The 14,998-nt window shown below is 33.3% G+C and overlaps 3 protein-coding genes across 3 annotated transcripts; 1 reads left to right on the top strand and 2 right to left on the bottom strand.

Annotated features, from left to right (window-relative positions):
- Window positions 1–2,310: 2,310 nt before the first annotated feature.
- On the top strand, window positions 2,311–4,751 carry LOC120275680 (pentatricopeptide repeat-containing protein At5g13770, chloroplastic). The gene is made up of 2 exons (XM_039282344.1): window positions 2,311–4,362; window positions 4,619–4,751. Exon 1 carries the CDS (start codon window positions 2,433–2,435, stop codon window positions 4,335–4,337), a length of 1,905 nt encoding a protein of 634 aa, XP_039138278.1. The 5' UTR covers window positions 2,311–2,432; the 3' UTR covers window positions 4,338–4,362; window positions 4,619–4,751.
- On the bottom strand, window positions 4,417–5,490 carry LOC120275681. Its single transcript, XM_039282346.1, has one exon. The coding sequence runs from the start codon at window positions 5,040–5,042 to the stop codon at window positions 4,590–4,592; it is 453 nt and encodes a 150-aa protein (XP_039138280.1). The 5' UTR covers window positions 5,043–5,490; the 3' UTR covers window positions 4,417–4,589.
- Window positions 5,491–8,556: 3,066 nt separating this feature from the next.
- On the bottom strand, window positions 8,557–10,339 carry LOC120276008 (organic cation/carnitine transporter 1). Its single transcript, XM_039282747.1, has 2 exons — window positions 9,922–10,339; window positions 8,557–9,829 (listed from the first exon to the last, which is right to left on the bottom strand). The coding sequence occupies exons 1-2, from the start codon at window positions 10,337–10,339 to the stop codon at window positions 8,655–8,657; spliced, it is 1,593 nt and encodes a 530-aa protein (XP_039138681.1). The 3' UTR covers window positions 8,557–8,654.
- Window positions 10,340–14,998: the final 4,659 nt, after the last annotated feature.

Below are 14,998 nucleotides of genomic sequence, written 5' to 3' on the forward strand. Positions count from 1 at the left end.
CTTTGGGTTTCTTTTCTTTCCCCAAAAAGTGCCTTGTGTAGTTTTTTTGTGATATCAACAAATTCTTCATTTGCATCTTCCAATAGGGAGAAATCGTTCTTCCCATCGAACTTCTCAATCTCATACTTCCCAACCTTAGCATTACCAGTGAAGACATCTTTCGAGAATTTTTGTCGAACACCTTGTGTGCAGAAATTTACCCAAGCTATAAACCAATAGCTCTGATGCCAATTGTTGGGGGGACTTAATGCTTCACTTAAGACCCCTTTCGGAAGCACTAACACACCCGTAGATGTCCCAATAACCTGTCAAGGTTAGTCTCCAAAAACACATGCAAAGATAAGACTATAATGAGAAAGAAAGATAAACACACACAAACCACGACACGTAATTACGTGGGGTTCGAGACTCTGCCTACGCCTCCACGCGGGGTCGGGAATTGAAATCCACTCATGAAGAATATCTCGATGGCTCGAACAACTCTCAAGCTCGCCTCCAGAAGAAAACAATAAGAAAAATCCCGAGTTATATATACCCTCATATCCAACTCGATGAGAGATAATCTTATTAGCATATATTATATGCTAATATATCCTTATATACTAACATAATAATATATGCTAATATATCTATATAACATAAGTCAACATGTGACTAACACGCACATGCCCACAAAGCCACTCATAGTTATTTCTTATCATTGTTTCTCTTCACAGAACCTTTATGTTTTTATGAACTATTTCATGCAATTGAATATTATCCCACAAACTTATACTATCTCATGATTTTTTTAACTTCAATGTGTGTGACTTCTTCAGTTTTATTAAAAATAATTTCACAAAGTTGCACTGCTATAAACATAGAAGTTAATTTTGTATATTTTAAATAAAATATTATTAAATAATATTAATAATATATATGAGAACATATCTTCAAAGTTGGACTAGCCCACAAGATAAAGTATTCATTCTCAAGCAGAGCTGTTTGTTCAAATTCCATGTTCTTAATTATTGGATGATCCGTTGTTGTAGCATTTTGTAATATATAATTTTAAGACTCAATCTAATGAAATCAACCATCAACCTTTTTCTTTTCTTTTCTTTTTCTTTTTCTTTTCTTTTTTTAATCTAAAGACTAGGACTTCATAGTTAGGTCCCCACATCATGCTTGGAACGAGTATCCACACATTTTTAGTTGCTTCATGTTTAAGAATATTGAGAGTTCATGACAAGCAATTAGTATAGCAACTTTGAAAAAAGGAAAAAAAAATTAATAAACCACATGCCAAAACAGAAAGAGAAGTTACATATATAATATAACAACTTGCTTTCAACTACACAAGTACTTCTATTCAAAAATATATAACAAGCTTTAATTAATCCTTTAACCACTCTACTTCTATATTTAGTTGCAAGTCAATGTTTTTTTTTTCTTATGTACAAAAGCCATTTATTTTTTATTTTGTTTTAAATTAATGAAATTGACTCAATTTAATATATTGAAAACAAACTTTTTAATAAATAATTCAGTAATATGTTATATAGCTTTCTAATTATTTTAAAATCACTTTTTGAATATATTTTACTAAAAAAATATTTTATGAGAATATTATTTATTTCACTTTTCGAATTTTAAGCAATAAAAGTTTAATGGATATGTATGTGAGAGTTATTTATTCATATTTTATTTTTTTCATTAATTTTATTATAAAATAAATAACATAACAAAAGAAGTTAGCACCCTCTTAATTTTTTTTTTATAACTTTGAACACAAGGAAACTTTATGATCTTTTATTTTTTTTTTCATTCTTACTTTTTTTTCCACATCTTATTTTAGTTTTTTTATATCTAATTTTAAGCTTTTAATTTTCTTTGAATAAAGACATAATTATTTATCATCATTGAGCCAATTTCTTTTATTAAATTTTTAATTTTTTCAAAAATGTACAACAATCAGAGACGTGTACACAGTTGAGAATTGATTGTCCGATCAAACGTCCTCACTAGGGGATCCTCCCTGCACACGAGACCTTTACTCACTATGAATTAGTTGAGGTTTAAACACGTGATCCCCAACATAGAAATGAGGTGTCTTAACCATTGGGCTAGCTCAATAGTGGTTTTCTTTTATTAAGGGAAAATCAATAAAACCACATAAACGTTGAAGGAAATTTGAAAACCATTTTAATGATTAATCATATAAATATCACAGAGCTTCACATTTGGCCCAAAATCTTTAGGCAGAAAGCCCATCAAAAGCCCAACAATAAGGCAGATCCGGCCCAATTTCATATCCAAATCACAGGCCCAAGACAATCCACGTCAAACCACCCCACCAATGCATGAAATGGTAACGGTCCTCTATCATCCACGTGTCACTCTACTACTCGTCCACGCACTCCACGAAGACAAAAGAAAAATCACTCACAGGAATGGATAAGCTCTACTACATATCCAATGAAGTTCATCAATGGCGTCTCTTAGCTCTCTCCACACACTCATCACTGCCCAAAGCCATGGCCATTTGGAGCTCTGACTGGCCTCTTCCTCCACTCCCACCACCTCGCAAGACCCTCTTCAAAACAACCTCTCTCTTCATCTCCATCTCCATCTCTCCAACTCCATCCATCAACCCTTTTGCCACTCGGAAATCCATTTTCACCAACTCCTCCAAACCATCTTCTTCTCCTCCTCTCCTTGATAACACTCCCAATGGACTCCAACTCATCCAAATCCCTCCCATTTCAGACCTTGAATTCACCACTGACTTCATCCATGGCCTTTGCCAGAATTCCACCACTGAGTCCATTGCCTTTGATTACTACCAGAAAGCAAAACAGCAGCCACAGTTCAAGCCATTGACCCAAACTATGAACCTCTTGATCAAAACTCTCCTCAAATCTAAGCAATGGAGCTCTATCTCAACTCTTGTTCATGATTTCAAAGTTTTCAGTGTGTTTCCAGGGAGGCTCACCTGTTCTAGATTGATCACCAGCTGCATTGCTTCAAGAAAATTCAAACTCACAGAGTCTTTGCTTAGCATTGTTGAAGCTAAGGAAGAGATTGCCGTCTCTGCTTTCAGTTCAGCAATGCGAAGCTATAACAAGCTACATATGTACAGCAGCACAGTGATGATCTCCAAACGAATGAAAAGCTCTGGCATTGCAGTGACTCCCAGAGGCTACTTGTACATTATGAAGGCTCACCATATGCTTGGGAATCCTCAGATGGTGTTTTCTCTTTTCAGTGAGTTTGAGGCAAAGAACTGGAAATTCCCAGAATTAACTGCTAAGATTTATGCAATTTTGTGTGATTCATTAGGAAAGTCAGGGAAGGCTTCTGAAGCTCTAAGGTACTTCAGAGATATGTTGAGCAAAGGCATTCCTCCAAACCACTCCTTATATGCTTCACTTATCTCCTCATTTGCAGTGATTAGAGAAGCAGAAGTGGCTGAGAGTCTCTTCCAGGAAGCCAAAAAGAAGGCAATGGTGAAAGATCTGGCTGTGTTTCTGAAACTAGTAGTTATGTATTTAGATGTTGGTTTAGAAGAGAAGGCAGTTGGAGTAGTGGAGGCAATGGTGGAGATGAAGATATGGGTAACAGACTGCATTCTTTGTGCCATTGTTAATGGATACAACAGAAGAAGAGGACTCAAGGCATCAGTGATGGTTTATGAGAGATTCATTTCCTTAGGATGTGAACCAGGACAAGTGACATATGCTTCCATGATTAGTATATATTGGAGACTAGGCCTTCCACTAAAAGCAGAGGCTTTGTTCTTGGAGATGATGGAGAAGGGATTCAATAGGTGTTTGGTTGCTTATTCCACTATGATTTCAATGTATGGAAAGCTTGGAAGAGCGAGTGATGCAATGAAGCTTTTGGCCAAGATGAAAGAAATTGGTTGCAAGCCTAATGTTTGGGTTTACAATGCTCTTCTTGACATGCATGGAAGGCTTGTGAATCTCAGGCAGGTAGAGAAGTTGTGGAAGGAGATGAAAAGGAGAAAAATCCAAGCTGATAAATTCAGTTATACAAGCATCATTGGAGCATACAACAAGGCTGGGGAGTTTGAGGAGTGCATCAAGTACTACCACGAGTTCAAAATGAATGGAGGGAAGTTAGACAGGGCATTGTGTGGGATCATGGCTTCAGTTTTCTCAAAGACTGAGAGAATAGATGAGTTGCTGAAATTACTGCAGGAAATGAAATCAGAGGGAGTGATGTTTGATGAGAGGCTTTACAAGTCTGCTTTGAATGCTCTCAGAGATGCTGCTCTTCATCTTCAGGTGGAATGGTTTCAGAAAAACGTTAGTTTTCACAAGGATGAAACTTGATGATGAATTAGCAATTCGTTGTCAGGTAAAAGTTATTGCTGCATTAATTTTCAGAACTAGCATTGCATTAGTGAAAAAGAAAAACACCCATTTCTTCACTGAACTCACAAGTATGTTCTAGTATGTACTCTACCCACACACAAACACACACACTCACACGCAAGGAACGACAGTGGATAATTATACAGAGCATTTCAACCAAACAAAAAGGTTTGTTGTTGTTGTTGTTGTTGTTGTTGTTCAGAGGACTTCTTAATTAGTGACTGGAAATTTCTTTGCAGTAAGTGTTTTCAAAGGTTTCTTTGTAGAGGGTGCTCTCTTGCTATCTAAACCATCTGCAAAGCTCTTGCAAGACTTGAGCTTCTTCAATGGTCTCTCAGGTTTCACCAAATCCTCCAAGCTTCTCACATTTGCCAAAGATGTGAATGACTGGGACTTCCCTTGAAAATGTTTTGAAAGACCTCTTTTCATTGGAGGAAGTTGTGCTATAAGAGAAGACATCTCTAAGAAAGAAGATGAAGCTGCTCCATCCTCCAAAAACTCAGAAGATGAAGAACATGTCAATGTACTGCTTGAACACTCTTCATCAGAGAAAGAAGAAGATGATGAAGAAGAAGACAATGAACCAAGCTCATCCTCAACCTCATCATCCATTGTCCCATGCTTGCTTTGTAGCTTCAATGAAGACTCCATTCTCATCACCATGCATGCTCCTTCAGCTCTAACGAAGAAGAACAAGAAATGAAGATAAAAAAGATTACAAATTTTCCATTGGTCAATCAATGAATTGTCAAAAAGCTGGTGACTTGGTATTTATTATGAGATTCGGTGTTATCCACTTGCTATTGATGGTAGTACAAATCCAACGAGACAGTGGATAAGAACTCCACATACTTTCCACACAATCCCTCTTATTTATTTATTAAAAAAATTTAAAAATATGTGGACTTGCAGGGCTGGTACTTGTAATTATAAGGATTGCAAGGGTGTAGGTGTGAAAGTTACTAACTTAACAACCAAACTTATGGCTTGGATTAATCCCAAACTAATGCAGTATCAGCCTCTTATTAATTTATTTAGCTAACTTGACAACGATGATATATTGATGGAAAAATGGGCATGTATGATCTGTATTGATGAAAGCATATACCAAACAAATCTTCAAGTCATAATTCATTGGAAAATCAGATTTTCCCTCTATATCATATTTTGTATTTGTTTTGACCTCTATATGTATTGTTACTCTGATTGCCTTTTCATTTCAATGAAATAGTAATTCATTCATTTTATTAAAAAAATAAAAATTAAAAATTAAATTTTTAGTACAATTTTTAATTAGCCTATATATGTTTTTTAATAAAAATAGGTAAACCAGGGTTTAATAAAAACAAAAAAAACAAAAAAGAACTTATAAAAGATACAAAAATAAAATAAAATAAAATAAAATAAAATAGGCAAAAACAAAAAGAAGCGTATTAGTTAGTAGTGGAAAAAAACACATAAATATAACGAACGGAGTATTAGGCCCAGCTTCTTTGTTGAGCCCATACAAGCTCAACTTGAGGTGAGCAGCCCGGCCAAACTTAGCTAGATCGAGGGCTGCATTAATTATTTAGATGATAATAATATATAATAGCATATAATTAATCTATTCACAAGTTGTTCATTGAGGTTCTGTGACAGAAACCGTATTCTCCACTCATCAAAAATTACAAAGGAGAAGAATTTACTATTATGAGGTTATGATCTCTAATATATCATTTTAGGTGTATATGGCAGATTATCATTACCCAGCATATTAATTAAATATTATATGATAAATTTCTAAAAATTCATTAAATCATTATAACTAATGCATTAGCGTACTATTTGTCTTTTTTGACAACCCATTTGTGGGATTGCACTTGTTGCTTTTGTAATATATGTATATATATATATATATACATATTAAAGTGTGATATCATATGAAACAACTTGGATAATTACTAATTAAACTCATGTTTGAACTTCTTTTCTCACCATCCATTCACTTTTAATCAGCCCACACTTAGGTCTCCAATTTCTCTTTTAACCAGGTCGTTTTAGTTTATCATTATTTTTTTCTTTGATTAGTTAATTTAATATTTCTTATTTTTTATATTTATGTTTTTATTAGAGAGAGAAGGAATATAAAAAAATATTAAAGTTTCATCAATCCATTCTATTACCATTCTAATAAAGTACTGCATCCATATTAAATATATGATCAGGGGCGGACCCATATGGGTGGTAGTCCGGGCTGACCGGCCGAAAAATCTTAGAAGAACTGTCCAATAAGATTTTTTATATGAATATTAATATTTAATAATATTTTATTTGTTATTAGTTAATATGTAATGGCCATGTGCTTGAGTGGTTTGTGGGAGTTGAATGATAGGAGTCCACCATGGTTCAAATCCTTGAGTTTGCAATGGTAAGTTTTTAATAATTTTAGTAATTAAAAATAAGTTTTTTTTCAAAAAATTGTGAAAATTTTAAAAATTATAAAAAAAACAATGTTCTAAACTTTATAGTTTTTTTAATAATTAAGAAAAAATTAAATTGATCATGTGGCATGACAAATGTAAAAAATTTTAGTAATGAAAATTTTTCCTTATTTAAAAATGATTAAATTTTAAGTTTTGATAAAATTTAAGAAATTGTTCAAAAACATCCCTCATGATGATAGTAGTTGATTTACCCCTCTCTCTCTTCCTTCTTTATCAATGAGTTTTGTGGTTGGACTGAAGAGAGGTCATGGTTGGGCTAAAAACGCCGAAAAATTAAAGGGTGACGAATATGAGAATATTAACTTTTATTTAAGCCCGGACTGAACTAAATTTCTGGGTCTTCCACTGTATATAATCTCATCTTTGAAAAAATACTACAGTGGCACTTTGTTCCCTTTTCTTCATTTGAGTATTTTCAAAAACAGCAGATCGGATTGGTGTTAATCTATATACAATATTTTTATCAAAAAATTAAGTCTATTTTATATTTTAATGCAAATCAAAATATAAAATATTAATTTATTATGATCAACATAAGGATAAGAAACACAATAATTAATTTAAATCTAAAGCTTAAACTACATCAATCTAATCTCAAAATTAAACTTTAAATTAACATTATTATCTTATTAAAAATTTCCTAAGCAGCAAGCTTTGCAAGCTAGGCAACGATGCACAACCTTTCTTTAAAAAATAAAATAAAATAATCTTGTGGTTGTTTGCCACGCATGCATGTGTTGTGGTGCCGTCCACCTTTTCTTATTTCCCGGAACTGCATGGGAAAGTGTGGTACGTCATGTTTGTTATGATATAATTAAGAACAATATAATGGAAGCAACAAAAAAAAAGGAAAAAGATATATATATATATATATATATATACATATTGTTTGCGGTTATTGCAATTTGTTGGTTGTTGGGTTGCTTTTTCTCGACTCACACTGCCATGCATTTTTTTACACGTTAAAGAAAATTACTGTTTATCCTTTATAAATTTCAAATCTTCTCAAATAGTTTTTGCAAATTTTGAATACCTTGGATAATCTTTTCATTATTATTTCATTTATTTAAAAAAAAGAAATTTTATGGATACACAAATTTAAGTGTTGGGTTTATATATATTACAAACTTAAAGGGTGTTTTTGATAATTTTTTGTATATATATGCAGGACAATTGCCTAACTTTCTTTAGAATTTAGATTCACATTTAACTACAAACTTACAACACATTTCTCACGTATGTTCTCAAGAAATCGTGTTCGGTTTAGATGTTTGTTTTTAATTATTTTTTAAATGAGATTGGAGTCATAATCACTTCGCACAAGTTACTATTACATACCAAAGAACAATTATAGGTATTCTTGTGTATGTTCACGTAGCTAGCCATGCATCATATGCATGCATGGTATTACGATTAATTCACCTGTTCTTAATTAGTTTGATTATATATCAGAAATAACTCATGAGGTTAGGTGATCAGGTGAAGATGGAATAATTAATAAATAGAAAATCTGTTCTAAAAGCTTAAGTCTTGAATCAAAATTAATGATTCTCTTGTGTAATACTACTTCTATATATGAACCACTAACATTGTGGTGCAAACTATATACAAATACATCCATATATTCCAGAAGCTATTAGCTCATATTTACTACATATATATATATATATATATAATCTTTATTTCACACTTGACAACCTTATCACATAGAATACATCAAGCACTACTAATTAAAAATAGAAACAATTAAAAACATATCATCATCTTCTAAAATAACAACAAATTAAAGCTAGCTACGTGTACTCTCCACCATCTCCACTCCATCAGATGAAGCTCCCAACTTCTCCTCCTTCTCCTGCTGCTCAAACGTCTCATACAACGGAGCATGCTTCGTCTCCGGCAACCACACTGTCACAACCCCACTAAAAATAGCCAAAACTCCAAACACCAAGAAGGAAAACGCCGGACTTAACCTCCCCACCACAACCAGCACCGGCGCTATTGCCCCACCAAGCATCAAAGTCTGTCTCAACATCGACACAGAAAAGTTCCTCACGTTCGTCGGAAAGAGCTCAGCACAATAGATATAAAGCACATCAAACGCCATCGATGCAGTCATGAAGCCCACTGCTTCCAACCCTAACTGACCCCAACCGCGCTTTGACTTGTTCTTCTTTGCAAAAAGAATACAAAGAATAGATGAAACTCCGGCGAGGATCGAAGCAGAAGAGAAGATCACACGACGGTCCATGCAACCCAGCAAAACACTCCCAATGAGAACAGCTGGTATCTCCATTAGAGCATTCGCTGCTACAGTGTAATAAAGGTTGAAGTTTAAGTTCTCCACGTTGAGTTGCACACCGTAGTAGACGAAGCCAACGCCGAAACCAGCTACCATTAGTGCAACCATTCTTTTAGCAGCCCAGCTCACAGACCATAACTTCTTTGTTTTAGTTGAGTTAACAGTGACGGAAGGGTTGATGATGGTTAGGTTTTTTGGTAGCTTGTTTCCATTGAACTTGGCGAGCTTGTTCAAGACTTGCATGGCTTCATCTGTTCTTCCTTTGAGAATGAGCCAGCGTGGAGATTCAGAGATGAAAGGTGTGAGGAAAAAGGAGTAGATGAGGGGGAAAAGGGAAATTATCCTGTATATATTTCTCCAGGAGGTTCTTGACGTGTAGGCAATCAAAGGGAGGGAGAGAAAGCCAAGAGCATAAAAGAAGAAGCCATAGTTTCCAACTTGGCCTCGCCATTTCCTGCCAACAGCTTCAGTGGAGAGGACAAGACAGCAGATGCCAATGCCAGAGCGGGCAAAGCCATTGGTGAAGCGGAGGAAAGCATACACCCAAACGTTGGGTGAGAAGGATGTCAAGAAGCTTGTTATCGCCGTTAGAAGGCATGACAACACTATAGTCTTTTTCCGGCCGAGATACATGTCAGCCAGTTGCCCTTGTGTTATAGATCCTGTATTAAAATAACTCAAAATTAAACACTTGCTCTGCTCTTTAATATATAACTTAATTGATGATTAAATATAGAGGAAAAAAAAAACATACCAAAGAGTGAGCCAATGAAATACATGGAGGCAGGGACACCAGCTCTGAACTTGTGGCCACAAATGAGACCCCACTCAGCAATGGTGGAGCTTTTATGACCTCCAACCCAATCCCAAGTCCCAGGAGCAAGCCCACACATTCCTGCACTCAAAGAGCATGAAGATGAAGCTGCCACCTTACACTTCCATGCAGGCTGAGAATCAGTGAATACAGTAACAAGTGTGTTATGAGCATCAAACACCCAAGCTAGTGACACTAAGAACACCTGCAACAACTGAGACAACCCAAATGATCCTACATGTTGTTCTATGATCTCATTCACTGTCAGCTCCAAATTAGTACTAGTGTTTGTTTCATTAAACCCTTCTTCTATACCTTCCACATTTTTTTTCACCTCTATCTCTTGATCATCTGCCATGTTAATTTGCTCTGTATAACTTCCAAATGTAGAGGAGACTTTATATATATATAGGGGGGTTTAAACTTAAAAACGGCTTGTGAGACAGTATTGTAAGGCATCGATCCACTACCTTTTTATTTATTTTATTTATTTATTTTTGTAGTGTTTGCCATGCCACCTGGTGGTATGTCATGTGAGTGGAGACGTTTAAGAATTTATTAACTTAGCCACAGTTGTCCGGAACTGGAAAAGGTAGTGCGTGACGTGCCATTGCACTTTGTTTGTTGTTGGGGTTACTCTTATCTTGATAGAGATGCTAGGGATGCTAATACAAGAGGAATACACTCACACTGCCATGCATTTTTCCACATCAGTTGGAAAAGAATTGGAGCAAGGAAATAGGTTTGGCTCATGAGTACTTTTAAAGTTGAATCAAACTTCAAGAAGGAATTAATTAAACTTTGGTGATATGAACAGTGAATTAAGGATCGATTAATTAATTATTGATCTTGACTTAATTATTTTTTTCAGCGAAGGACAGGGTTAATTTATTGTTTTTTTTTAAGTGTTAATTTTGATTAGTTGATGATGATTCATGAGATGAATTGGAGTCCTAATTGCTTGCCATTAACAGTCCTTGCTCGGTGCACAACAAAAATTAAATCAATCTTAATTTTATATATATATTTGCATAGATATGGTTTCCATTTTTCTTTATCTCTGTGGTTGTTCATGAGTCATTTTATTTGAGAAAAGAGAGGATTAATTTGGCCTTTCTAATTGCATCAATTTTTTTTATTAACAAAATAGATAGACTATGAAATTATTATAAAAAACATGTAAAGATACAAACTGAACTAACGTGCATCATTTATCAATCAAATTGATCTTTTCATTTGCAAATTATATTATAAATCTTTTTATTTTTCTTTATTAGTTTAATGTTATAATAGCCGGCCGAACAACCAAAGCTTAAAATACTTTTTATTTGATTAATTTGTTAGAAATATTTGAGTATTATCATATGATTTATCAAATTATAAATCAAGGTATAATCTAGTGATTTTCTACCTTGTTTGTATTTGAGAAATTTCGAGTTCGAAACCTCTCAAGCACACAATGTAAAAAAATAAAAAGATGATTGTCGTCAATTTAAAAAAAAAAAAATGGTTTATCACACATGATATAAGCACAAATTATCTCTCATTTTTTATTTAATAGAATATCACACATGATATATATATAATAGTTTTTTAGTAATTTTATGAATATATAAGCACAAATTAATTAATAAACATATTTATAATCACCAATGATTTTCTTTAAACCAAATAAACAGAAACTAGTCATGTAAGGTGTAAACAAGCTCATCACCCAAATCTGGTAAACTTGGAAGCCTAATGCAAACATCAGCAATGCTTTACAAAGGATCAAGTGAATATTCTTCAAAGTAAAACACAATAGGTGTTAGCTTTGTCATGCAAACAAAGAAATAATCATGGCATGGTAGCTTTGGTATCTGAAAATGACTAAAGATATTCTGGTCATTTCTTCAACTTAAGAGATTGGTAAGCACTCAAACAAGAATTATTTTGAACCGCAATCAATGATCGAACAGTATTATATTAATGGATTCCAGCCACACAGTATGAATGTTATTGAAATTAAGAAATATCTTTTAATTTTTCTAAACACAAAAATATGTCTAAACTTGGCTATGAAACCTCAAACAAGTGAGTGCATCGCAATGGATTGAGAAAGAGTGATTTAATTAGTCATTGTGGCCAACTCATTAATGGCGTGATGTAGACAATGCTGTTCTGACTATAGATAGTTTGCCCACTAAATTATATATATATATATATATATATATATATATATATATATATATATATATATATTTGTATGTTTTCTATTTGTAGTGTTCCACTCAAGAACAAGTGGAGTGAAAAAAAAAAAGCGACCTGTCACATTAACTTTGTATTTTTATCAATTAATCAAAACGAGATATGGTTCACATCCAAACAGTGTAAAGAGGAATTAGGAATCTGGATATATATTTATATTACTGCAAATGGTTTTTTTTTTAATTTTTTTTAAGGGTTACATTTGATGTCTGATGAAGCAGACATATTTATGGTAAGTGCGGTCAAAAATGTGCGTAAGATAAAAATTGAATATTTCAACTGTGCATTCTCACTCAATGACATAGACTAGTAATTATAAACTCATACTCATAACCGGGGATAAATTATCACTATTACATATGAAATTTAAACTTGGAACATTTTAAATATCCTACATCAATATTTTTAACTTAGAATTTTTTAACATCAATATTTTTAACAGTAGGACTAATGTTATTAGGTTATAAAACTTTAATTTGGGAAGCAGACATAATTCATATGAGAGTTTGAATAATCCTTGGATTATACATGGATAGATATTTCTAATTCTTGAAGTATTTAATGTTGCCCGTTGTTAAAATGTAATTAGATCTAATGAGCTTCTTTCGCCCTTTCTGTTGAAGTTGGGAATGAAGCAAATAAGTATATTTATTAATCAGTTTTAATAGCTTATTTATACTTCTATAGTTCTATATTTATATATATTTTATCGCCCTTTATTTATTTGGAGAAGACAACTGGCATTGTCCCCACGAGATGATAAAAAATTAACTAAAAATATTTTAAAAAAAAATATAAGATCAATATTAACATAATTTATATGATTTTTAATATTTTGTGAATAAATAAACATAATTATAAATAAGAAATTTTCAATTTTGGAATGCAGCAATGGGTTGAGGTTTATAACATTATTATTATTATTAAAATAAAATAGATGGAGCACAAATTTATTGAAATAAAATTTCATTTTTGAAACCACATTGTGATTTTTTTAATATTATTTTGTATTAAAGAATTTAAAAAAAAAATAAATTGCTTTCATTTTTAAATTTTTCTCTTATATTGTAGAGACATAAGTTTAACTTCATATTTATTATATGTATAATGCATAATATATTTGAGTTGTTTTATTTAAAGGAAATGCCACATGTGCATGTAAAATCAAGGGTGTGCCCTAATGAGTTAACAATAGCTTGTCCATGCGTTATCATCTAGGTAACGTAAAAATTGGACTATAAATCCACACTCACAATCATGAATCCTTTGAACTATTATGTCCATTGTTTTTCTATTAGGTCCGGAGGGGTAGTAATGTAGGAATTTTTGGCTCAACCTCTCATTTAATATAATCATACACACTCAATGTAAAATCAAATATGCAAGAGAAAGTAAACACATGAATTGATTATTCAGTTCGGCACAACTTGCTTATGTTTAGGAGGTTGTTCCCAAAGAGAACAATCTACTAAAAGAGCGAAAGACAGAAGTGTACAACACTCACTCTTATTCACACAATGATAAAGAATAACCCTCTATAGATTGCCCGATGTCCACTCTCCTCACCCAACACACTTGGGTCTCTCACTCGTGGCACATTCTAAATTTTAGAGTAGGGGTCTCTTATATAGACGTATTTACGTCCCAAATATAGCACCTTCTCTTTTAGAATTTCTGTGTTTTACTAACTTAGACACCTTTTAAAGTTAAACGTTGCAACTCTTGTTCTAACCAAGCTTTAAACGTGGCACATTTGCTAATCTTGACTGAGTTCTAGTTTCCATTGCAATACGACCTTGCATCTCCCGTAGTCCTCCCGACTGTGCCAGTCTAAGTCGATGCAGTTAACTCCTTTTAAACACTCACTGTCAGTAACTAACTTGTCTTTTCACACCTTATCAATACTTCATTCTCCTGAGGGTCGCACCCACCTAGGCGCTAATCCATTTCAAAAAAATGGTCTTTAAAGATCTTCAAAATCTTCTTTCCAAACTTAATCTCCATTCATCCAAGTTTGATCTTCAACAGTCTTCAAACTTGACTTCATTCATCCAAGTTTGGCCTTCAATATTCTTGTTATTAAACTTAATCTTATTTCATCTAAAATTACCTCTTCAATATCTTCTAAACATGATCTTCAATCATCCAAGCTTGGGTCATCAATCTTTTTCAAATATATGCACTTACCAAAGATAGCTTGTGCCTTTCTTTTTTTTCTTTTCTTTTGTTTTCTTTTGTTTTGTTTTGTTTTTGTTTTTTTGTAGAAAGGAGCCCCAAGGCTAATTAATTTAGAAAAAAACAAAAACAAATAAAAACAAAAAGAACAAGGACCCGAAAGAATAAAAACAAAGCTGACTAACAATGATAATTAAAAAACAAAGCTAGCATCCACAAATGTTCGCATGAGCCACTATTGAAAGTCACGACCAACATGGTAAAGATTAAGAACATGCAAGTTTCTACCAAAGATTAGCTAGCTTGAAAGCAGGAATCATCCAATCACTAGGGGTAACATGAATGCGAGGATGGAGAGCAACTTCAATGATTATTTTGAGACGATTGATCCAATGTTTGAAATGCCAGATATAAATCGGATTAGCAAAATTGAGAATATATGCGATATCAGTAGAACTAATGAGGACATTTTAAACACACAATCCTTGATCCACAACAGTCTGGAGAGCAGTAACCAGACCTTGAATTAATTTCAGCAACAATTAAAATCTCAATAGAATTAGACGAGCAACCTGCCATGGAGATAGTGTAATTA

The sequence above is a fragment of the Dioscorea cayenensis genome, chromosome 14, assembly GCF_009730915.1.
Source record: "Dioscorea cayenensis subsp. rotundata cultivar TDr96_F1 chromosome 14, TDr96_F1_v2_PseudoChromosome.rev07_lg8_w22 25.fasta, whole genome shotgun sequence".
Taxonomy (NCBI): Eukaryota; Viridiplantae; Streptophyta; class Magnoliopsida; order Dioscoreales; family Dioscoreaceae; genus Dioscorea; species Dioscorea cayenensis.